General features: G+C 57.1%; 4 protein-coding genes across 5 annotated transcripts in view; 2 read left to right on the forward strand and 2 right to left on the reverse strand.

The window, feature by feature from the left end:
• DGCR2 (DiGeorge syndrome critical region gene 2) overlaps positions 1-4238 on the reverse strand; it is a 57636-nt gene extending 53398 nt beyond the window's left edge. For both annotated transcript variants that reach the window (XM_055118901.1, XM_004607464.2), the window contains exon 1: positions 3946-4238. In XM_055118901.1, the coding sequence (XP_054974876.1) occupies positions 3946-4024 (79 nt within the window). In that variant the 5' untranslated portion in view covers positions 4025-4238. The remainder of the gene's footprint in view (positions 1-3945) is intronic.
• Positions 4239-4408: 170 nt separating this feature from the next.
• On the forward strand, positions 4409-9258 carry TSSK1B (testis specific serine kinase 1B). Its single transcript, XM_055118907.1, has one exon. The coding sequence runs from the start codon at positions 7228-7230 to the stop codon at positions 8329-8331; it is 1104 nt and encodes a 367-aa protein (XP_054974882.1). The 5' UTR covers positions 4409-7227; the 3' UTR covers positions 8332-9258.
• Positions 9259-11616: 2358 nt separating this feature from the next.
• TSSK2 (testis specific serine kinase 2) lies at positions 11617-14577 on the forward strand. The gene has a single exon (XM_004607468.2). It carries the CDS (start codon positions 12007-12009, stop codon positions 13108-13110), a length of 1104 nt encoding a protein of 367 aa, XP_004607525.1. The 5' UTR covers positions 11617-12006; the 3' UTR covers positions 13111-14577.
• Positions 14578-14733: 156 nt separating this feature from the next.
• Positions 14734-22939, reverse strand: ESS2 (ess-2 splicing factor homolog). The gene is made up of 10 exons (XM_055118902.1): positions 22775-22939; positions 21549-21717; positions 21339-21440; positions 19061-19236; positions 18843-18960; positions 18473-18606; positions 17358-17460; positions 16336-16445; positions 15651-15766; positions 14734-15255 (listed from the first exon to the last, which is right to left on the reverse strand). The coding sequence occupies exons 1-10, from the start codon at positions 22907-22909 to the stop codon at positions 14976-14978; spliced, it is 1443 nt and encodes a 480-aa protein (XP_054974877.1). The 5' UTR covers positions 22910-22939; the 3' UTR covers positions 14734-14975.
• Between the last annotated feature and the right edge of the window lie 1427 nt (positions 22940-24366).

Consider the following 24366-nt stretch of genomic DNA (forward strand, 5'->3'; position numbering starts at 1 on the left):
TGGAGAGTTTAAGAAGTCCCAGACTGGGGGGTCAAAGCAACAGTACAGCAGGTAGGGCGTTTGCCTTGCACACGGCTGGGTTTGATTCCTGGCATCCCACAAGGTCCCCCGAGCCCCACGAGGAGTGATTCCTGAGTGCAGAGCCAGGAGTAAACCCTGAGTATCTCAGGGTCTGGTCCAACCCACCCATCCCTGCCCAAAGAAAAGAAGTCCTGAACTAGAAAGCTCTCAATCTTGGCAAACATGCTCTCAGCTGTTTATGGCGACTTCCCCCAAGATGGAGCCACGTAGGAACCTGAACATTCGTAAAACTATTTCTTTAAGGATTCAGAGATAGAGAGATTGTTCTACATGTTGCATTCCAACACAGAGAAAGGGTCAAAGATACACCCTTGCATTCAGTGGCACCCGTGTGTTTGTCCTTCCTTTCTGACCAACACCAGCAGATGTAGCACATGTCATCAGAGATCACTGTGACTAAGCACCAAGTGACTCGGTGGGAGGGCTGGTTCTTGTCATCAGGCCAGAGCTCTCAGATGGAAAAAGGTTCTGAAGGCCCACCTGCAGATCTGCTATGTGAATGTGGGGAGTGTGAGCCTGGGCTCCACAGCTGGAGTTGAGGACAGAAGAGCAGGCCGAGCACGAGAGTAAAGGGCCTGGGATGAGGAGCCCAGCAGCTGTTAGGACCAAAACTCCATCAGAGTCACACAGTCTGATGAGCTCCCTGTATTTGTTTCCTCCCCTGTGAAATGGAGCCAATAAACAGCATCTCCCTCACAGTGACTACCTGCGAGCTGAATTGATGAACATACTTTAGAATCAACCAAGATTAAACATGCATTTGAAAGAAACTCTGGTGGAGCTGGAGAGATACTGCAGGACTTGCCTTGCATACGGCAGACCCGGGTTTGATCCCTGGCACCACATATGGACCCCTGAGCACTGACAGGTGTAATCCTTGAGCACAGGGCCAGGAGCACAGAGCACATATGCCTGAGCACAACTGGTTGTGTGCCCCACTCCCTACCTCCCCCCAAAGAGAAAGAAACTCTGGCAAGAGTCAGAGATAGTCCAAGAGATGGCAGGAGGCCAGGATTTCATGCCTATGTTGCATGGTCCCCCAAGCACCACCTTACAAGGTCAACTGACAAGAACGGAGCTGGAAGTAGTAGCGCCTGAGCACCTCCAGGTGTGCCCCCTCACCAAAAAACAAATCCCTCCCTATGAATGGTCAAGTCTGACTCACATTGGCCCCTACTATGTGAAAGGGGCTTGGCATCTTGGCCTGGGTCTACAGGACTGCAGCAGGCAGATATCAGGATTGTTCTTCAGAGTCAGTTCTGGCTGGTATCTTCCTTCTACCCTAGCCATGTCAGGACTTGGAGAGAAAGATAGCAGGCAAAGAACCAGAGAACGGAGAAGCACGGGAAAGGCCAGTCCCCATGTGGCACACTCCAAAGGAGACAGTACACACAAGAACATGATTCATGGTGAGACCCTGTCCTTGCTGCCCAACCAAAATCGGAGTCACGGGCTGGAGAGACAGCACAGCAAGCAATGGGTGCTTGCTTTCCACACTGGCTGGCCTGGGTTCAATCCCCAGGAGCAATCCCTGAGTGCAAAAGCCCTGAACTCTACCGGATGTGGCCCAGAAACAAAACCAAAAACCAAATCATGGAGCCAGCTGGAGTCATTAGGTTTTGATATTTTTTTTGGTTTTCCTTGGCGCTCAAGGACTCCAGCTCTGGAGCCTCCAAATTCTTCAGGACACAACAGGACACTGCTGGCGATTTCTACAAGGTTCAGGGGCTTACAAGATGATGTTTCTCTCTCAGAATCACCCCCTTTAACTGGGAGCTAATTCTGAAGCCCGAGAAACCCTCTCCTGCCTCACAGGTCAAGTGACTTCCAGGCTTGGCTGCAGTGAGTGGAATGATCTAGACCTAACCTGTCTACTCTCTTCCTTGGAGCATCCCTAGTGATGTGCAGGCAACAAGCTGTTGAAGATACTTGCTACCACGCTGCTAATCAGTCAGCAGAGTATAAGGACAGAGTGTAAAGAAAGAGGAATGGGGGTGGGGGAAAAGGGTCCAAGAACTGGAGCATATGCTCTGCTGATAGGCCCAGGTTTAATCCCTGGCAGTGCAGGGTCCCCTGGGCGCCTCTGGAGTTGGCCTCCAAGCACCTGGCGTGCCCCTTCCTATACACACACACACACACACACACACAAATAAAGGAATTAAAGGTAATGTCTTTAATTCCATCAGCTCCATCACTCAAACAGCAGAGGCTGGACCCAAAACCGGTGGCAACCACAAAAGACAGGCAAGATGTGTGGTTTCACCCCAGAGTCTAGGGACCTGAAGAAAATGGAGACCCAGGAGCGAGCAGAGGATGAAGCCTCACCTCTCTCCAAGTGAAGACTGGTTTTCTAAACATTCTAACCTTTTGAGCCCGGAAATTCATGGGTGCTGGTCCTCAAGCATCCCTATACTCATTGACAGGTGTCACATTTCCTGGCTTCTGTCCTATCACCACCCCCCTACCCCAGACCCATCACCCCATCTCTCTGCCCAGAGAGCCTGGCGGAGTGGGGAGCAATCCCAGGTGCTCAGTGAGCACGATGGCTCTACACACACTCCAAGTGGAGCATGGCCCAGACTCCGGACGTGCTGAAAGGGGACCTGTGTTCTAGCAGATGGCAAAGGTACAGCGCCAAGAGCTCTCCTGGGGTGGGAGCAGACTGAGACACGGGAGGACCGCATCACACACGTGCATCATACACACACATGCATCACACACACGCATCTCACACACACATCTCTCTCTCACACACACACGCATCTCACACACATGCATCACACACACGCATCTCACACACATGCATCACACACACGCATCTCTCACACTCACACACACACACACACCTGAAAATATAGTACAGTGGGTGAGGTTCAATCCCAGGACCTCACATGGTCCACAGAGCCCTGCCAAGAGGGATCTCTGAGCACAGAGTCAGGAGTAAGCCCTAAGCTTATAGTTGGGTGTGACTCCTAAGGAAAACAAAACATAAGCTCCCGACTTCCCAATTGTGTCCAGATAGAAGAATGAGTGTTTTTCATCATCAAGTTTTTCCTTGATCTAAAGGTTAGCTTTTTCCCCTGGCTGACTTAAAATTTTTTCACAAGCCAACAAAAGGTATTAAGGGTTCCCGGCACCTGGCCTCCTGTGCCGGAAAGGTAAGTGAGCCTGGTCCGTGGCTGTATTTTCTTACAACAGCTCAGGATGGAGGTAAAAACCAGAGGCGGCAGGAAATTACCAAGGACCTGCCGGCCGCCACGGGTCTGAGTGCCCCGCGCCCCCAAGCTCATTTATTAAAACACAAGCTCCGAGAGGAGTTGCAGATCATTTTAATCATCCAAGACAGGGGGGCCCGGTTCCCCGAGGGCAGAGACAGGGCCCGGGGAGAGCGCGTCGGCCTCAGCTCCCCGTGCACGATGCCCGGCGAACTCCTAGCGCTTCCTGCGGCCGCTCCGAGGGTGCACCGCGACAATAAGACCGAGTGACAATAGGGCTGCGAGGCTGGGCGCCGGCCCGCCCACTTAGTCCCCGCACGCCCCGGACCCCGAGCGGCGCGGCCCGCAGCTGCTCCAACTCTCCGCGCCCCCAAAGTTCGGTGGAGCCCGGCACCTCACGCTCGGCCGCGTCCGGCTCGGAGCCACGCACGCGGTCGCCAGGCCAACATCACCCCTCGACAACAAAGTTCCACGACGTCCCGGGACACATGCACGGGCGGCTCCGCGCAGGGTGGCGGCGTGGGGGGGGGCGGTTCGAGGCTACGACCCCGGCCCGGCCGGCGCCCGGCCCGGCCGGCGCCCCGCGCGCCCCGCCCCGCCCCCACAAGCTGCCCCGCCCCGCGCCCACCGCGCCCACCGCGCCGCGCACCTGGCCGCAGCGGCTCGGTGACGGTGAGCACGAGCAGGAAGAGCAGCAGGAAGGCGCCGCTGTCTGCCTTGGGCACCATTTATCCTCCGTTCATCGTCCCCGGGGCGGCAGCGTGACCCCTCAGGGCGGCCGGACCGGGCCGGGCGGAGGGCCGGGGAGACCGGCACCGGGTGCGGAGAGGCGGCGGGGAAGCGTCCCGGCTGCGCCGCGGCGGGGCTCGGGCCGCTGGCTCGGGCGCTCTCTCGGCCGCAGCCTCCGGCTCCAAGACTTCGGCTCGGCGCAAGATGGCGGCCGTCGTGCCCGGCTCTGCGCCCCGCCCCCAGCCCGCGACGCTGGCGCCGGCCGGAGAGCGCGGAGGCGAGGGGCAGGGCCTGCGCGCTCCCGGCCGCGCGCGGGCCATTGGCGGAGCAGGGGGCGGGGCCAGTTCTGGGGCGTGGCTATCGGGACTGCCGTGCGTGCCATTGGCCAGGATTGGGGCGGGGGCGGGGCCGGGGCGGGGCTTGGGCAGTGGGACCCGCGGAGGACCCAGGGTCGGCCTGGCGGGGGTTCTGAGGGGAAGGGCGGCGGACCAAGATGGACGGACACAGAAAGGGGCGGAACGCAGAATGCTCACCCGGTTGGGCAATGGCGGGAGCGTGAAGAGCAGCAGGGGAATGTGGAGTGGGGCACAGAGGTGAGGCTGGGTCTCCTCCAGCCGTGCACACCTGTGGCCCCAGAGTGCGCGCCCAAGTGCAGCAGAAATACCAGGCAACGTTGAGGGAGCGCCCCGAACTGTTTGAAGAGGCTCTGGGGGGTGGGGAAGGAGGCCTGCAGATGTGGCTTCACTGGCTCACACAGCCGGAAAATGTCTCAACTCCGTGAGGACATAGCTGGAAGGGGCGTCTGAGGAGGAAGCAGGGTGCGCGGGAAACCATGCCCCAGTGCAGGCCCCTGAAGGAGGTATACCCCATAGCCGGGGTGGGCAGTGGGCTCAGCTGCTGCCACAGCAGGCCATCTAGGCGTGGGAGCAGAGACACCGGGGGCAGTGCTCCAAGTGCTGACCTCGCAGCTTCCAGGAACCAGGTGACCATGGGAGGGGAGAGAGCAAGTGGGTACCCTGGGCAGGACAGAAGGAAGGACCACCAGCCAAGCACAAGGCCTGGCGCAGGGTATCAGAGCTGAGGGAGAGGCTGGAGATAGGTGGAAAGGAGGGTCTAAGGGCCAAGTCATCCGGGCATGGCCCAGTTCCAGCCCCAAACCCCTTCACCAGCAGCAGATACGCCACCATCCCGCACTCTGGCCCGTGATACTTGGGGTCATCAGACAGAGGATATCCAAACCGGCCCAACCCAAGGCTAGACCAGACTTGCCTGCTCCTTTCCCCTCAGGGAGTGGCTGGAGAAGTCATTAGATCGAGGGTCTGTCAAAGCAGAGGGCTCTTGTGCTAGCAGAAGCAATGGTCCGTCTAGTACTGCCCTGACCACTTGCACCATCCTCCAGGAACAGCTGCTGGCACTCAGTGGGTTCCCGCCCAGCCTTCTGTGCCTTCACTCCAGCTCCCTGGGCACCTGGCCAGGACTAGGCTTCGCAGGCCCCCCAGGAGGGACTGAGAAATACCTGCCTCTTATTCCACCAAGCCTCCCCCCAAGAATCTATGAGAAAAGCAGACACACCACCAAGGTTTCTGATGAGGGGAAAGGAGGGAAGTGGCCAGCCCAGCCTGCCATGTTGGGAGCTGGCAGAGCCCAGGCATCTCTACTCCTGCGCTCCCTACCCCCCCTTGCTTCTGGGCTCTGTCCTGTGGCCCCTGGATGTCAGCATGCATGCAATCAAGGGCATCCAAAGCTGGAGAGGCAGGAGGGAAGTTATCTATGTTCTTCCCAACACCCCTGGCCCCTGCTGAGGACACTGAGATGGCACTTTGTCTGCCTCTTGGGTTCCAGAGACCAGCCCTTTTTCCTTCTTTTTGAATTTTGACCTATACGCAAAAAGATTTTTGATTTGATTTTTTTCTCTTTTTTTGTTTTTGGGTCACATCAGGCAATGTTCAGGGGTTACTTCTGGTTCTGCACGCAGGAATCACTCCTGGCAGTGGTTGGGGGACCATGTGGGATGCCTGGGATTGAACCCAGGTTGGTGCCGTGCAAGGCAAAGGCCTTCCCCACTGTACCATTGCTCCAACTCCAAGGTTGTTGTGGGTTTTTTTGTTTTGTTTTGTTTTAGTTTTGTTTTTAGGTTTGGAGCACATCCAGCTGTGCTCACAGGGATCACTCATGGTGATGCTTAGGGGACCATATCGGGTGCCAGGGATTCAAACCAGGGTCGGCCAGATGTCAGGCAGTCTTACCCCTTGTACAGAATCTCTGACCCATCCCTCCCCTCTTTCAAGTGTCAGCTGCTATCCCTGGAGGTCCCTAGTCTAACTCTTATCATTGATTAAATCCTCACTTGTCCTCATTTGAGACTATTGTTTCCTGCATCCCCCAGCAGCTTACCCTCATCGCTTCTGGACCTCTCCAGCTACTGTGCATGGCCCACCACTTTTTGTTTGGGGGGCCACATTTGGCAGTGCAAAGGGGTTATTCCTGGCTCTGTGCTCAGGAATTGCTCCTGGCAGTGTTCGGGCAACTATATGGAATGCCAGGGATCGAACTGGATCTGCTGCATGTAAAGCAAGTGCCTTATCTGCTGTACTATTAATCACTCCAGCCCCACCACTTCTTTTATTGGGGGTTTTGGGCCACATCCAGCTGTGCTCAGGTTTAATCCTCACTTTGCATTCAGGTCTCAGACTTTGCACTCAGGAGGTCTCAGGGGATTATAGGGGTGCTGGAGACCAAACCTGGGTTGTCTGCAAGCAAAGCAAGTACTCAACATGCTGTACTATCTCTTGGACCCTGGCCTACCACTTCTTAAGCTGTCCTGAGTCTGGATTTGGAAGCAGGGGCAGACCAAAGTGTCCCCCACAGTATGCCCCTCCCCCAACTCCTACCTCAGGTCCCAGCCAAGTGTGAAGCGGCTCTCTGCTTATTTTCAGTCTGCTACCTCCCACTGGCCAGCCTTTGGGGGTTCCAAGTTCAAGTGGCTGAGGCCAAAGGTTCATTTCCCCAGAACCCTCCTTTGTGACTTCACCCACTGAAGTCACCTGGGAGATAATGCTCAATGTTCCAGCCCAGAGTCTTGGTCTCTGGGAAGCAGGGGCAAGAGGCCCAGCCGACCCAGAAGACTGTCCAGACTGTAAATGGCCCATGTCCCGCAGGGATGTAGAGGGCTGTCTCAGAGGCACTGGGCTCTCCCGGCACCATGGATGACGCTGCCGTCCTCAAGCGACGAGGCTACATCGTGGGGATAAATTTGGGAGAGGGCTCGTACGCAAAAGTCAAATCCGCTTACTCTGAGCGCCTCAAGATCAACGTGGCGATTAAGATCATCGACCGCAAGAAAGCCCCCGCAGACTTCTTGGAGAAATTCCTTCCCCGGGAAATTGAGATTCTGGCCATGCTAAACCACAGCTCCATCATCAAGACCTATGAGATCTTCGAGACGTCTGATGGCAAGGTCTACATTGTCATGGAGCTCGGTGTCCAGGGTGACCTCCTCGAGTTCATCAAGACCCGGGGAGCCCTGCATGAAGATGATGCTCGCAAGAAGTTCCACCAGCTCTCCTCGGCCATCAAGTACTGCCACGACCTGGATGTCGTCCACCGAGACCTCAAGTGTGAGAACCTTCTCCTTGACAAGGACTTCAACATCAAGCTGTCCGACTTCGGCTTCTCCAAGCGCTGCCTTCGGGATGATAGTGGCCGACTGATACTGAGCAAGACCTTCTGTGGGTCGGCGGCCTATGCGGCCCCCGAGGTGCTGCAGGGCATCCCCTACCAGCCCAAGGTGTATGACATCTGGAGCCTGGGCGTGATTCTCTACATCATGGTCTGTGGCTCCATGCCCTACGATGACTCCAACATCAAGAAGATGCTGCGCATCCAGAAGGAGCATCGTGTCAATTTCCCCCGCTCCAAGCACCTGACGGGTGAGTGCAAGGACCTCATTTACCGCATGCTACAGCCCGATGTCAATCGGCGGCTGCAAATCGATGAGATTCTCAACCACTGCTGGGTGCAGCCAAAGGCACAGGGCCTGTCCTCTGCAAACAACAAGGAGGGAGAGACCTCCCGAGGTACTGAATCCTCATGGGCTGCTGAACAAGTCAGCTCTAAAAAGGAGTCTGCTGCCAAGCTAGAGACCGGGGAAGAGACAAAGCCCGAGATACTTTCTGAAACAAAAGCCCAAGAGTCTACGCCAGTGCAATTAGCAAGGCAGACAGAAGCCTTAAGTCCTACTACTGCTGACCAGCAGGAGTCAGAGGAAGCGGCCACTCCCGTGCTGCCCTCAGAGATACACTCCTAGTGAGCCTCTTTCGGCCCAGGGGGCCAGCAGGCAATCAAACAGATCTCATGGCTTCCAACTGGAGCTTCAAAGCCACCATGGGGCCATCCAGAAGAGGCAGGCAGTCTGGGATGAGCCATATTTTCGTCAGTTTCCTCTTCTCCCTCCCGGTGAGCTGGGTAACCCACATGGCTAAAGCAGCAATAAATCACTATATTAATGTAGTGTCAAGGTGAATGGCCTTTACCCTGGCTGGCTGCCTATGCTCTTGCGTCCACAGAAAGGGAAACTTTGCACTGCCAACCCCCGATCTGCCCCCCACACACCAGAGGGGCCCTGGGGATCTGGGATGGGGGTGGGGACCGGATAAGACAGGCCCAAAAAGGATGGCTGCCTGCATAGAGTGGGGGGAGTCCCTCCCTCTGCCTTTGGGGCTGCGGTGGGCTCACAGTACCTCCACACCTGCAGCGTCACTGTGATGGGGGAGAGGGTGCTGTTCTGCAAAAGGGCACAGGAACCCACCTCTTGTGCACCCTCAAATTCCCACATTGGGGGGCAAATTGTTCACTCTGCTCCAGACACTCAAGACTCCCCCATGTTCAGCCAGCACCCAGTGCTCCATGGCATCTAGGGGTGATGATGGTCTTTCCCTGACCTAGAGGCCCTGGCACTCCACGGTATGGGACTCAGCCCAGCTGCATGTGTCCCCATTACTGTATGACCTGGGCCACATCCCATCCCAGGGAGTCCTGATCTGCGCCTGTGGGACATTCCCTGTTGGGGTGGAAGAGCTGACCCAGGCGAGTAGAGGCGACCCTTGCAGTGCAGGTCCGTTGTTTCACAGGGACACTGGCATGGGGTACAGAGCTGGGAGCATGAGCCAGTCCTCACTTCCACTGTGGCACCTCTCTGCCTCCTCCATTCTCTGCTGTGCCTCTTGGAGACCTCGGGCTGCGCACAGAAAAGACAAGTCTGTAGGGCCCAACTCCCTACCCAGGGAGCAGAAGACCCCAAACCTTAGCACCCTGGAAGAAGTGCTGCCCTGTACCCTGGCCAGCTCTCCGACCACCATGTTGCCTTCTCTGCCCTCCCATTAACTCCCACGGAGCCCTGTCCCACACCGTGGCCTCCAAGCTCCTGGGAAGAATCCCCCAGTATCTGGTCTTTTTGTTTGGAGACATTACCCAGTGGTCTTGTGTGTACAGGATTGAACCCGAGGGCCCCCATGCAAAATGTGCACTCCAGTCTTCAGAGCCAGCTCCCCAGCCCAGTGCCTGGCCTTTCGACCCCAGTCTGGTTCCTCCTTACCCCAGCTCTGGAGTCTGCTGTAACTCTCACCTGTGGCTATGGCCCTGCACTTCTGGCCCATCCTTCTAGGTTCAGATGAGGGGCCTTCACAGAGTTGTCTGGGGGACCCTCATGGCACTTGGTAGTCTGTCGCGAGCACCAAAGTGAGCCTGTGAGTACACAGAACAGGCCCTGTCAGTTGGGGACCTACCAGCATCTCCAGTGGGCTGAAGCTCCTGAGGACTGACTTCCCCGCTTTGGTTCTCGTAGGGGCAGGACCACTGGTGCCTAGATGCTGCTCACTGCTGGCCAGGCCAAGCTGGAGGAGCATGGGGTGTACTTGATGGGGACAGACAGCTCAGAGAAGGGGGCAGTGCATGTGATGTCCATCAGATGGTCCGGTGAGCTGGTTATCTTGTAAACTGCACCACCTGAGGCAAGGTCTTGGCTCCAATGCCTGCAGTTACCCCCAAATGGTATTGGGTTCCAGACCCTCTGTGGGAACTGTCTGGCCCACAATACTCTGTGTGTGTGTGTGTGTGTGTGTGTGTGTGTGTTTATCCTACCCCCACCCACACCCCCACAAGTGGCTGACTCCTCACCTGCCAGTCTGCCCTGCCTCCCAGGGCCTGTCTCCCAGTTCTTCCTCCTGTCACACAGGACACAGCTACCCCTTGGGACCCTAGATTTTGAGGAGGATGGCAGAAAAATGCAGGGGGCCCATGCTCTGAAGTCCAGTCCCTTTTTAGTAGTGACATCCCAGTCACTTTGACCAAGAGAGCCCCAGGAGAAAGGCCAGTCAGGCTAAGGTATTAACAAAGAGCCTCAAGCAAGAAGCAGGTTTGTGGGGTGCAGCGGCTCCAGGACCAGCTCTGTGGATGCACATTGCTGGGCTACCTCCCTCCAGGGCACTGCAGAGACTAAGACACGGTATACCCTGGTGTGTCAAGTGGCCTTGGCTCTGCCATGTGACATCTGCCTGGTGTCACTATGGGGGAGTCTGCATGCTTCTCTGGACTCTGGCTCCACACTCATCTTCCCGGCCACCAACCTGGAACTGAGTGCTCCCTCCCTCAGCCTTCACCCCAAGAGCACAGCAAGAATCTTAGGCCAACAGCAGATTCCCAGGGGGTTCTGAGCAACAGAGGCTGCTGGGTCCCCATATAAGAAGCCTGGAATGGAGTTTTCACCTTTCCAAGCACCAAGGAGAATCTAAGAGAGGTAAACAAGGTGTTGGCCCTGGTTCCAACAGGCTGATCCAGGCCACAAAGACCCAGAGTAACAGAACTCGTCCTTACCACCTAGATTCTGCCTAGGTTCTACACAAGGGTTCTGAGTGCAGCCTGTCCACCAGGACTCTAGTACCAGGGTCCTGGATCCCAGTCTACTTGCTACCCTAGTCACTGTACCCCATGTCTCCCATTGCTGCTGGTCCCAGTCCAGCTGCCAGGTCAAATGCACAGGCCATTGCTCACCCTGAAACCAACAGGCATCATCCTTTAGGAAGGGGGGGACAGGGAACCCAGTGATGCCAGGGGCTATACCCAGCTCAGTGCTCAGGGGACCTTCTGCCCTGGATCCTGCCCTGACTGTCCCCCCCTCCTCCTGACCAGAAGAAGGCCATTCTCAGAACCAGTCAGGCCCTCCTCCTCAGAACACACATCTGTCCACCTGTCCAGACCCAGGGACCCACCCACCCACGGCACTGCTGGCCCATGTGCCTGGCCACCCATCTCATTACTGCTAAGGTGCTGCACTCAGCCAGCCGGCTTTTGGCACCAAGGGGGAGCTTCTCCCCCTTGTCTGGCCTGGAGTGTCTGGCCTGGACCCCCACACTCCCTGCCCAGCCTAACTAAACCACAGCAGTTCCTCTTAGGCCCCATAAGGTCCAAGGGCACACACAAGCCCTAGAGTGGGGGTGTCATCATGCCTCAAGGAGCTGCAGGACTGGACCTCCTGGAACCATGACCAATGCAGGGCCAGTCCTCACTGTCAGGAAATGAGCCTGGGAAACAGTGATGGGAGCTGGGGGCTGGGCAGACCCCCTACCACCCCGGGCTTGCCCTGAGATGGTGAAATCACTGTTAGCAGAAGCAGGGGTGGGGGAGGGGGAAGGTACCAGAGTCCTGGGGCTGCTTCCTTCCTGTGGAGGGGGTGCAGGCACTCCTGCCAGGCCAGCCTGGTTCCCAGGGTTCTAGGGCCGTCCCCCCAGCCCAGTCCCCACTCCCAGCAGCCCGGCTTTATGACTTCACATGCTGAAGTCACGCAGGGACAATGCTGAGCGTTCCACCCCTCTGAGCCCAGGCCCAGCCAAGCACACTGCTCCCTACAGTGCACATGAGTACGATGCCCACTGGCACCTGTGGGGAGGGGATGTAGAAGGCGGCGGCACCGGCCGCTCCTGGCACCATGGACGATGCCGCGGTCTTAAGGAAGAAGGGTTACATCGTGGGCATCAATCTTGGCAAGGGCTCCTATGCAAAAGTCAAATCTGCCTACTCCGAGCGCCTCAAGTTTAACGTAGCCGTCAAGATCATCGACCGCAAGAAAACACCCACCGACTTTGTGGAGAGATTCCTTCCTCGGGAGATGGACATCCTGGCCACAGTGAACCACCGCTCCATCATCAAGACCTACGAGATCTTCGAGACGTCCGATGGACGCATCTACATCGTCATGGAGCTTGGCGTCCAGGGTGACCTCCTTGAGTTCATCAAGTGCCGAGGGGCTCTGCACGAGGATGTCGCTCGCAAGATGTTCCGCCAGCTCTCCTCGGCCGTCAAGTACTGCCACGACCTGGATGTCGTCCACCGAGACCTCAAGTGCGAGAACCTTCTCCTTGACAAGGACTTCAACATCAAGCTGTCCGACTTCGGCTTCTCCAAGCGCTGCCTGCGGGACGGCACTGGGCGCATCATCCTCAGCAAGACCTTCTGTGGGTCGGCGGCCTACGCAGCTCCCGAGGTGCTGCAGGGCATCCCCTACCAGCCCAAGGTGTACGACATCTGGAGCCTGGGTGTGATTCTCTACATCATGGTCTGTGGCTCCATGCCCTATGACGACTCTGACATCAAGAAGATGCTGCGCATCCAGAAGGAGCACCGCGTGGACTTCCCCCGCTCCAAGAACCTGACGGGCGAGTGCAAGGATCTCATCTATCGCATCCTGCAGCCTGATGTCAACCGGCGGCTGCACATTGATGAGATCCTCAGTCACTCGTGGCTGCAGCTTCCGAAGCCCAAAGCTATGTCTTCCTCCTCCTTTAAGAGGGAGGGAGAAGGCAAGTACCGGGCTGAGTGCAAACTGGATGCCCGGCCAGGTGCCAGGCCCGAGCACCGGCCCGAGCACCGGCCTGAGCACCGACCTGACCACAAGCTGGGGGCCAAAACCCAGCACCGGCTGCTGGTGATGCCCGAGAATGATGACAGGATGGAGGACCGGCTGGCCGAGACCTCCAGAACCAAAGACCATCATCACAACCCTGGAGCTGAGGCGGGGAAAGCGAGCACCTAGTGTGCCAAGGGCCCTGGGCGCAGCGCACTGCTGCACCCACATAAACTAAGTAGGCAAATAGGAGCTGAAGAAGGCACAGGTGCAAGGAACAAGTAAAATCCGTCATTAAACCGCTATTTTGATTACGTTCTATTAGCTTTCTTCCACTTCGTAGCAAAGACGATCATTACTGACCACCAAATAAACCACAAAGTGAATACAAGCATCGAGAGTACCCCCCGCGGAGTCTTTTTCTCTAGGACTCAGCCATCTGCCCTCCCTGCGGCGTGGGGCCCCAGCCTAGGCTGATTCACAGTGAGGTCTGGTGGGCAACGGAGGACCATGGCTGAGGGCCCCCGCCTCTAGACCTGCCCCAGACCCAGCACCCCGGGCCCACCAGGGCGGTGCCTCCAGGGCGGTGCCTCTCCCTGGCCCTCCCACTCAGCAGACGGCCCCTTCTATGATCCTCTTTGCCCTCCATTTCCACAACTGGTACCTGTGCCTTCTGCCTCCCTCCTCCCTGAGGCTGCACCAACCCAGCCCTTCCTTTCTCTCTGGACAGCAAACCTGCCGCCTCCCACCTTCTGATCAATGTGTTCACTGGGGAACACATTGCCCCTGACTCTCACCAGTCAGTGGCAAGTACTGGGCCTTAGGAGGCTTGACCCAGGCATCACTCCCTCTGCACCTTATTCATACCCTTGCCAACCCTGCTCCCCACTTCGTGAGGAATTCCCTTGGCGCCAGGCCCACCTTTCTCTACCAGAGAAAAGCAACTCAAAAGTGGCCTCTCCTGACTGGGCAGTTCATCCCTGGGTCCATGTTCACCTGCCAACCCAGAAGCTGGCAGAAACATAGGCCATGGGACCCAGGCAGGTGGCAGGTGCGGGGTAAGAATGCAGGCCCTTAGACCCAATCAGGAAAGGGCCACGTTCTGGCCAGGCTGCTCCCAGCTGTGAGGACTGAGCTTCCAAGAGGGCTGGGCAGTGAGTACAAGTTTTGGCGGGACACAGCACGACCCACCAAGGTCTGGAGACCTTTGAGGGAGCCAGCAGCACCCCAAGGATGGGGCCCTTATCTGTGAATCAGCTGGCCCAGAGCCTCCTACAGATGGGCACCAGGTTCTCAGCCCAGACAAGTGCTGGCTGGTTGTTTGGTGCAGGCAACAGCTTTTGACACGGTGTTCAGAGAGCTGTCATGTGGGGGCACCTGCTGGTGGAAGTTACATGGGAGGGGGAGTGACTTAGCAGCATAAGGCAGGATGGCCCTGGGGGCACCGGGGCAGAGGCGAGCGAGGGGCGGGCCGACACAGCACTCCCCACTGCAGTGGGCAGCAGGGCCTGGAGCAATGGTGCGGCCAGGGGAAGGGCAGGTGGGGCCCAGCGGCCCTGCCACCCAGAGACCTGCAGTCCAGGCTGGTGTGTGGAGCTGCAGCCTGAGCCACCAGAGCAGAAAGGGGGGTGAGAAGTGGAGGCTCGGACACAGAGGTGCCGTGCCTCCAGCTCAGACCTGAGTTCTGGGTCCTAGGGGTGCCCCCATGACTAAGGCTACAGGAAGAGTCCCCCACCCAGCAGCCTCCCCTGGCCCGGCTCTCCTGACCCTGAGGCACCGCCCAACGGGCAGCAGGAGAGAGGGACAGCCCCACCAGATTGCCCCAGGTGGCCTTTAATGAGGGACTCACAGGAAAGTCTCTGCAAGGCCCAGCGAGGCGCCCGAGGCCTGGTGTGTCGGGTGCCAGCCCGCGGCACAGCACCTTTCTAGAGCTCTTGTGAGAGTCAATGCTTTGGGACTGGGCCTGGGTCCCCTGAAGGCCAGAGTCCCCTGCTGGGTGGCTGCCCGCCCCGCAGGCTCCACGCCAATTCCATTCACCGGGCCTGGGCTGGGGCCTAGAAGAAGTCCGAGGCTTTGCGCCGTGCCGGGAGCTGAAGCAAATTGTCCGTTATAGAGGCCGGGTCCTGGCTGAGCGGGGTCCGAGCAGCCGAGCCAGGAGCGGGTGTGCTTGTGGGTGTCTGGGGCCCACTGGCTGGGGTTTTGAGGTGGGTGGAGCGAGCTGGAGACGGGGTGTAGCTGGCCCGCAGGGCCCGGTCTGTGTACTTGCTGGCTGTCCTGCTCACGAGGCGCTGCAGAGCTGGGGACATAGCTGGGCTCAGGCCTTTGGGGGTGAGGCTGGTAAGAAATGCAGGATTAGGTTAGACCAGGGAAGAAGGAGAGGAGACGGCGGCTCTTCAGGGCTCAGGACCCTACAGAGCTCGAGCCCACAGCAGCAAGCCCAACCATGAGGGCGAGTGATGGAGTTGTCCACTGTCTCCAGTGGGGAGTGAGGAACAGTGTTCCCAGGGACGCCAGAGCTGCTGACAGCACAAGGGGCACACAACAAGCCTCCGAAGGATGAGGCCAACAGAAGAGGGAGATGGAACACAGAGAGGCCCTGTGTCCTCACATGGGACATGCGCCAGGCCCAACGCACTTGAACCCTGGGTCTGGCCCAGAATCTGCCCTGCAGACTGGTGAGTGGGAGGGAGGGGGGAGAAACTCCTGATTGAGGCCAGGCTGCCCCTCACCTGGCCAGGTTCTCCGTCACTCTCCGAAGAGCCTCCTGCTTCTTAGCCCGGTTCTTGGCAGCAGCCTCGTTGGCCATCTTCAACCCCAGCCGCTCCCTGCGTCCCGGCTCTAGGATCTATAAGGCAGCAGGCGTAGGTGGTCGTGACTTGGCCAGCAGTCCCCTCTCTGTTGGGGTGTCCACCTCTGCCTGCCCTGAGAGTCCCTCAGAGCCCCCAACCTGCATGCTGGGGCTGTACCCCAACACAGAAGCTCTATGCCCCCCACTCAGAGGGACCTCACTCTTCTATAAACTTCAGTCTCGCCAACAAACTATAGCCTACAGTGGGGCCCCAGCTGCCCACAGGTCACACCACCTCTGGAGAGCACCTGCCACCCAGCTGCCCGGCCTGCCCGACCATGCCTACAAAGAGGCTGGGCGGAGCTGTCCCTGGGGGTCCCCAAGCCCTGCTCTGCCAACAGAATACACAGCCCCCTCCACACCCACAGCCAGGCCGAGGGGGCCCTGGCACTTGCTTTAGTAGCCTGCATGCCGCTCTCAAGTGTTCCTGGCTGTACCCCCCACCCCCGCCTGTTGTCCTGCCTGGGTCCCAGCACACGCTGTGCCTGCAGCTCTCCTGCCAGGGACCCCGAAAGGCTCTGGCTGTGCCTCCCTCTAGCCTACTGTGTACCGTCACCTCAACCCACCTTGAAGGCCGGTCCTGGTGTCCTGTCCACGTAGGGCGTGTCCGACCCTTCCACTCTCAAGGGGGTGTTCTCCACCTCACCCCAGGTCATCAGTGGGGACTCGCTGACCCCTGCAGAGAGAGAGCCCTCCTCAGTCATGTCGAGAGGCCCAGCTAACAAACACCAAGGCAGGCCACTGTCCCGCTCTCCTCACTCAAGAAACCAGCAGGCGCAGAGCACTGCAGCTCAGGGCACTCAGTCTGGGGCAGATGGCTCCTCTGAGGGCTAGGCTGGAGCCCCACTGAGCACACCTCACCTCAGGGGCCCCAGGCCTCCCACACTGCCCAGGACACTAGGCAAATTCAAGGTGCCTCCATATGCCCTGGCCTGTGTCACAGCAACCAGCACCCCAGAGTGTGGCTGCTGCCAGTATGCGAAAGGAGAAGAACCCCATGAGCACCCACATCTCACACCCCAATCTATGAAGAGTGGCAAGGCTGGGTCCAGACCCCCTTCTGGCAGTGCGGGGCCAGAACAGAAGCAAGCCTAAGACTGACAGGACATCTAGCCCACCTGGAGGGGGACACACTGCCCGAGTACCCCTCAGGACTAGCCCCTCAAGGCGCCAGGTGCCTGTGCCCCTGCAAACTGGCTGAGTCTGGTGCATCTCCCACCTGGCAGCCCTCTAAGCCCCAGTGCCCTTATTACCATTACCCCGCGGCCCCCTGCTCCATCCTTCAGCTCTCACGGTGGCCAGTCTGTCCAGCAGGAGCCCAGCACCCCTGGTTTGTCTATCCTGCTAGGCTTAGGGTGAGCCCTGGAAACCACCACACTGCAGAGAGCAGACCCCACACATCAGGTCGGGTCTGCTGGAGCCCAGCTGCACAGAGGCTGGAGCCGCTGTCCTCTGCTCAGCTGGGAGTGCAAGTCCCAGAGTCCCATGCACAGGAAAGAGCACTGGGGAAGTGTCAGCAGTGGCAGGGCCGAGACACAGCCCCGTTGGGGGGATGGGTGGTGCTGACTGCAGAGGGTCTGTTTCTCACCAGGAGCTGGAGAAGGGGTGGCAACAAATCCAAATCCACCCACTCGGGGGGATTCCTGAGGGATCAGCTCCTTGCCATCAGGACCCACCTTGCCTTGTTTGTGCTGGAACAAGCAGAGAGAGGTTAGTGTGGGGGAGGAGTGTGCTCTCCGGCTGACAGCTAGGTGTACTCACGCACTCATGCTCACACACACACACACACACACACACACACACACACACACACACACACACACACACACACACACACACACACCCCACTTCCCTGTGGAAAGAACACACACACACACACACACACACACACACACACACACACACACACACACACACACACACACACACACACACACACACACACACACACACACCCCACTTCCCTGTGGAAAGAGCTGGGGTCCCAGGGTGGGGAAACAGCCCACAGGGGAAGAGCAGGGATCTCACCCGCGCATAGCCCAAAGCACCTGTCAGAACAAGCCTGCAAGTCAGAGAAGCATTTCCTGCCATCCGGGGAAGGTTCCCTGCCATTCAGGGCAGTGCAGAGGCACTCAGCTTGGGGCCCACATGGGCTACTTTTGGATGCTCCTGACCTTAGGTTCTTGAATGGGAAAAACTGACCTGGAAGCCTGTGCCCAGCTGCTCCCATTCCACTACCCCTGAGTGTAGGCTACTGCTATACAAAACCATCCTCCTGCTCCCCGACTCTCAGCCTCTGCCCTACCACAGCAACCCCCTCACCACTGCACGGGTGTGGGAATGGCAAGGCTGGGGTGGGGTGGAGGGGAAAGGATAGTGCTGGAGTGCAGCCCAGGTTTCAAGCTGTGAAGCCTATGCCCTTCCACTGAGCCACACTCCCAGCCCCAAAGGTGCTGATGGTATAGATCTGAGCCCCCAGGATGTGTCCAACTGAGAAAGTACCTACGAGATCCACATGGACTAAGACTTAGGACACTGGCAGTCCCCACAGGCCCTAATGAAGAGGGGCATCCAATGGGACCGAACCCTGAACACAGAGTCAGGAAAAAGCCCTGAGCAAAGCAAAGCAAAAATAAAAGAGCCAACTCTCAAACAGCCAAGACTCCCTGTACTCAGCCTGCCCCTGCCACTCCCACTACTCACCTGTGCATTGAGGGCAGCAGCCTGCTGCAGCTGCGACCTGCTCAGGGCTTGGCTAAAGGGGTCCCTGAGGAAGCGGGTATTTTTATGCACCACTTGTCGGGGCTTCTTGAACAGCTGCTCTTCATCAGGAACACCTGCGCAACCATGCAGAGATAGCAGTGGGTACTGGGGTGGGACGGAAGGGAAATGCAGGACCAAATGCAGGCACGACAGAACTGGGGGAGGGGGGATAGCCAGAAGGGCTCCACTTCTTCCTGACTGCACACATAGATCCAGCCCACCCGAACAGACCCAGAGCCTGAGTTTCTGGCTAGAAAGAAACAAACACCCCCCCACACACCCCCAGGGTTCCTGCCTCCAGCCCACTCACCCTCTGGATAGTACATGAGGGAGTTCTTGGCCTTGTACTTCCAGGTCTCCACACCCGCCTGGCTGCTCTCAATGGCCTGGTGCTCTGCTGACGGGAGGGCAAGGTTGTCTTCTTGCCTCTGTGTCACAGAGGGGAGAGAGAGGGTCAGAGAAACCCAGGCACCCCCCAGAGTGGGCCACCCCCCACCAACAGCCAGAGCCCCCATCACCACACCCCACCTTCTCAAACTCTTCCTCAGCCTGGTAGAGCCAGGCGTGGCGTGCCCGGCTCTTCTCCTTGGCCACCTCCATGATCTCCTGGAAGGAGGCATTGTCCTCGCTCGTGTAACGGCTCAGGAAGACATCGAGGCTGGGCAGAGGCTCCTTCTCCTCCTCCTCCTCCTCAGCCGTCTCTCCTGCTCAAGGGGCGACACAGACCAGGACCTGAGTCCATACCTCCTTGGAGGCGGCAGGTCCCAACCAGCAGGATGCCCACATCCTTCTCCTGGGCATGTCCTGAGAGCCCACACTGGCACACAACACCCACCTGGACAGAACCAACCATCCCCGCTGCCCAGAGAAGCTGAGGGATGTGTGGGGCCAGATTCAGACCAAAAGAGGGGTGACCACAGCGTGGCTCCCCCACCTGAATAGTGCTGTCCAAGAGGCTCTCCTATATGGTCTCCACACCTGGGCTTCCCTTCCTGACCCGCTGGCAGAGCCGCTGTCCCAGCTAGAGCTGAAAGCAGCACCTAGGGAGGCGGTGCCATCACAGGCACTCATCAAGGACACTAAGACAAGCCCTCTGTGTCCCCCCAGCAAGTCTCCACACATGCTACCCACTCCTCCGTGCAAAGTTCAAGTCCTAGCGTCGGAGGAGTGGGAAAGATGAGGCATCATGCCTCATTCCATTGCCACGAGATAGCGCAAGACACGGCTAAAGGGACAGCTCAGCGGGCAGGGTGCTTGCTTGCCTTGCACACAGTGGACCCAGCATCCCATATGGTCCCTCAAGCATTGCCAGGAACAATTCCTGAGCACAAAGTCAGGAGTAATCCTGAATACTGCAGGATATGACTGCTGCAAAACAAACAAAACCAACCCAAAAAAAACAAGACTGCTAGAGAGATCCCTCCCAAACTGGGTCTCTAACCTGTGACTATGACTGTAAGCAGCTACCTACCACTTATGCTACTCATCTGTTTTGTTTTTAGTGCTCTGGGGCCACACCTGGCAGTACTCCTCGGACTGTGTGAGATGCTGGGGTTTGAATTTGTGTTATGGCCACAGGCAGATGCTAAGCAAACTGCCTTAACTCCGGACAATTTCTCTAGTCCTAAGGTTATACAAAGGCATTTTCTGATTACAGGGAAGGGAGGGCATATTTCAAGAAAACAACCTGAATGCTGCCTCAGGATTCACTGCAATAGAGAACCAAACTTCACAGACATGGCCGTTTGGAGGAAAGTTTTGAAACAGAACACGTCACATTCGTGGGAGCACAACAGCATGCAGCAGACCAGAATGGAACAGAGAAGAGCACACTGTCCATCTGTCCGTACGCTGACATAAGTCCTGACTGTGAGGAAATGTTGTGGAACGTGGCACACTCATACATGACAAGACTCATGACTCAAGGTTTCTCCTGGAACCACCCCTGTAAAAGGTTACCAGGGACTCCTCCCCAATGTGCTGAAGACAATGTTATTCAACTCTCCACATGTTTGCGGAAGACCCACAACACGTCATGTGCTGCTCTAGAAAAGGTCACTGATGGGAACGAGAAAAAGAACCTGCACTCAAAGGTTTGGAGCAATAGCACAGTGGGGAGGGCACTTCCCTTGTCTGCAGCCGACCCAGGTTCAACCCCCAGCGGCCCTTTAGGTCCCCTGAACATCACCAAGAGTGATCCCTGAGTGCAGAGTCAGGAGTAACCCCTGATTATCACTAGGTATGACCCAAAAAACAAACGAAAAAAGAACCAGCACTCAGCCTGAGACAACTGCAAGCAGAAATGATTCTGTGAAATCTGTCCTGTAGCGAACAAACCAAGCTAGGCAGGAGGGGACAGGGTCCTGGAGGTGCTGGGACTTTACCCTGGGAGGCATGGAGAGGGTCCCTTAACCAGGTGATGACTGAGCAGACATGAAGGAAGAGGCATGAGCTGCATAGTTATCTAGGGAAAGGGGCCAACTCAGAAGACACCGGGATAAAGACCTGAGCCATCTCAGGGCGGAGACCAGGACAGGAGGACCCACTGAGGCCCAGGAAACTCTGGATGGAGATTGGCAGTGAACAGTCCGGAGACAGCCAGCAACACTACTGTTCCATGGGAGGGCTCAGAGAATCACCCCACCTTGAGAAGCCAGACCCAGATCTCTCACTTCCTACACCAGGCTGCTCTGACCCCACAGACTACCAATCAGACTAGGAGATTACCTGCTCTGGACCACTGCTCTAGGATCTCACAGAGAGGACTCGCAGGCAATCTAACCTTTTACAGAAAGTGGGCCCTTACCGTCACCATCCTCCAGACCTCGCCCTCGGGGCCGGGACTTGGCACCCACCACTCCGGGGCCCGTGTGCACCTCAGGGGTTTCGAATGTGGCTGGAGTCACGTCTGGAGGTAGAAGAGGGGATGAAAATGAGTGTGAGCCTAAGACAGCAGCTTAGCAGGTGCTCACTCTCCCTGCAACCTGGGGGAAGAAGTTGGGGAGAATTCTCTTACAAGGAGGAGGGGGCTCTCGGGACATCTTGCCCAGCGCAGAGCCAAATTTGATGGCGATCTGGCGCATCCGCTCCAAGTCTCCATTCTCCTCAGCCTCCAGGTACTCCTTCTGTGCCTGAAGCTTCTCCACATCAGGAAAGAAGTCCCTCTGGATAACAGTCTGGAGGCCCTGCAGAACAGAGCAGACGGAGGTGCCACCTGAAGAGTTGACATCTACTGCTACTGATGCACCTACTAAGATGCTTGCTGACCACCTCCCCAAACGACATTCCTTGCTAGCAGCACTTTCTTTCTTTTTTTCTTTTATTTTGCGTTTTGGGTCACACCCAACGATGCACAGGGGTTACTCCTGGCTCATGCACTCAGGAATTACTCCTGACGGTGCTCGGGGGACCATATGGGATGCTGGGAATCGAACCTGGATCAGCCGCGTGCAAGGCAAACGCCCTACCTGCTGTGCTATCGCTCCAGCCCTGCTAGCAGCACTTTCCTACAAGGAATCCCAGCGGCCTTGCTGCAACAGGGCTCATGACTACAACCCTCCTGACTCCCAGGAAACTTCTCAGTAACAGGTCATTGTCCTTTGCTGACTCCGCCAGCATACGCACAGGACCAACACTGACGTTGACATTTTCAGTCCACCTATGCCCGAACCCATTTCTAGGGTGATTCGGTCTCCGCTCACCACCAGCACTATTTTAGATTCCCAAGTCTGCAGCTCCCGCTGGACGGACCTCGCTGCTGAGCGGAGCATGGAGTACATCAGCTGTCCACAATGCAGCATCTGCCTGTATGTCCCAGAGGCGTTCCTCTAATTTCCCTGCCAACTCTTTCTTGCCAGTGAATAGAGATCTACTACAAGGGACCTCGGATGCCTGCCCGCTTACCCAATGATGCTGCCGCTTTTGGACTGCCGGATGTCACTTTCTAGAGAGTTCTCCCTACCTCCCCATTCTTCCAGTCGGTCGAACCTACTCATTGTTCCCTATCTCGCTTTCCTGAGTCCCAACACAAACACATCTGCCCCTTCTCTTCCTGGCGAGGGCTTCCTCCATCAAGGACATTTCCGTCACCACGGGGCTTGTCTGGCTCTCCGACTGTGCCCACTACAGGAGCAGAAACCCCGCGCGATAACGGGACCGCCACCACCCAGGACGAGGGCGCTGAACCGAGAGGCGGTAGCGGCGGGGGCCAGTAGTGACTGGCGCGGTGCACCCAGGTCTTACCTCGATGTATTCTTCCTCGTCTAGAATGCGCTGTTTGCCCGTCGTAGCCCCAGCCTCCTCAGCCGCACGCTTCCTCCGCGGCCCAGACGCGGCGGAAAGCAACAACGCCCGGGCCGAAGCGCCGGGCGTCTCCATCACTATACCAGAACCGCGTCGACGGCGCAAACACGTCACAGGGTCGGAGAGGGGTGGGGAGGCGGGGAAGCAGGACTGCGCAGGCGCCTAGAGCAACCTACCAATAGGGAAGCCGTGCGTTCCTGAGGTCAGACCGCGCTTCGTGATGACGTCAACAAATCCCGCCCCTTTCAGGGAGTTTGTAGTCTTTGCCTTGCGCAGAGCATGCACACTTGAAGTTATGAACGCCAGGGGGCGATGTGGTGCTGGTGGTGGGAGTGTCGTTAATACTAATTGTGAAACCTTCCATCACTTAAGAATGGAAAAGTCTTAGAATTCCTTTTTTTTGGAAATAATCGCTGTATGTGTCCATATTGCCAACAAGAACCCATCCTTCACAAAATTTTCTGAATTAGTGTTTGTTTGTTTTTTTGTCATACCCTGCGATGCTCAGGGGTTTCTCCTGGCTCTGCACTCAGGAATCACTCCTGGAGGTGCTCAGGGGACCATATGAAATGCTGGGAATATGAAATGCTGGGAACCTGGGTCGGCCACGTGCAAGGCAAACGCCCTACCCGCTGTGCTATTGCTCCAGCCCCTGAATTCGTGTTTTAAAGCACAGAATTTTCTGTATAGGCATTTTCAAGTTGTTTACTCAAGCTTTATACAACCCCGTGGTAATTCTTTTTTGATAGTTATAAAATAAAATACCATAGTTCAATGAGAAAAGTCTGGTTAAAAATTACTGGGTCCTGGGGGCTGGAGCGATAGCACAGCGGGTAGGGCGTTTGCCTTGCACGCGGCCAACCCGGGTTCGAATCCCAGCATCCCATATAGTCCCCTGAGCACTGCCAGGAGTAATTCCTGAGTGTAGAACCAGGAGTAACCCCTGTGCATCGCCGGGTGTGACCCAAAAAGCAAAAAAAAAATTACTGGGTCCTGCAGAACCTTCTGCACCCGCGCCAGGCTGTCTTCACCAAGGCCCCTTTGGAGGGGGGCAAGTTGAGTTTCCCTCTCTGCCCCAATCAGAGCCCTAGCAGCCAAAAACCTCTAGAACCCAGCTGCAGCCATGCTTAAGGCCACTCTCTACACGCTCAGATGAGTCTCACCCATGAGGGAGCCAACAGAGGAACTAAGGTATGCGGGAACCCGTGACAGATCTCCCAGCCTGCTCCAATTGGGACTGGGCCTCCTCCATCCAGATCCCTCATTTTCTAGTAGCTTGGCAGTCACACCCACAAACTACCCCCTTCATCAATGGCCAAGATCCAGAGACTATAAAACAAAGCTCCTGGAAGAGTGCTGACACAGTTTTTCCTGGAGTGACCTCTTGTACTCTAGCCCACTGATGTACCTGAAGCAGCACTCATGTGTTCGGTTTTAACATTCTTGCTTGTATTCTCTCATATACAGGCTTAAAGAGCCCCAGAATGAAATCAACAACCTTTACACACGTCCCTCTTATTGTGGTGGGAGGA

The sequence above is a fragment of the Sorex araneus genome, chromosome 11 (assembly GCF_027595985.1).
Source record: "Sorex araneus isolate mSorAra2 chromosome 11, mSorAra2.pri, whole genome shotgun sequence".
Lineage (NCBI taxonomy): Eukaryota > Metazoa > Chordata > Mammalia > Eulipotyphla > Soricidae > Sorex > Sorex araneus.

Excerpts from the sequence above, each read along its gene's own strand:
- TSSK1B (XM_055118907.1), top strand. The coding sequence starts at position 7,228 with ATGGATGACGCTGCCGTCCTCAAGCGACGAGGCTACATCGTGGGGATA.
- TSSK2 (XM_004607468.2), top strand. The coding sequence starts at position 12,007 with ATGGACGATGCCGCGGTCTTAAGGAAGAAGGGTTACATCGTGGGCATC.
- ESS2 (XM_055118902.1), bottom strand. The coding sequence starts at position 22,909 with ATGGAGACGCCCGGCGCTTCGGCCCGGGCGTTGTTGCTTTCCGCCGCG. Across the intron at positions 21,441-21,548 it reads CCGAGAGCCCCCTCCTCCTT|ACGTGACTCCAGCCACATTC; the intron begins GTAAGAGAATTC and ends TTCTACCTCCAG. Across the intron at positions 18,961-19,060 it reads CTGAGGAAGAGTTTGAGAAG|AGGCAAGAAGACAACCTTGC; the intron begins GTGGGGTGTGGT and ends TCTGTGACACAG.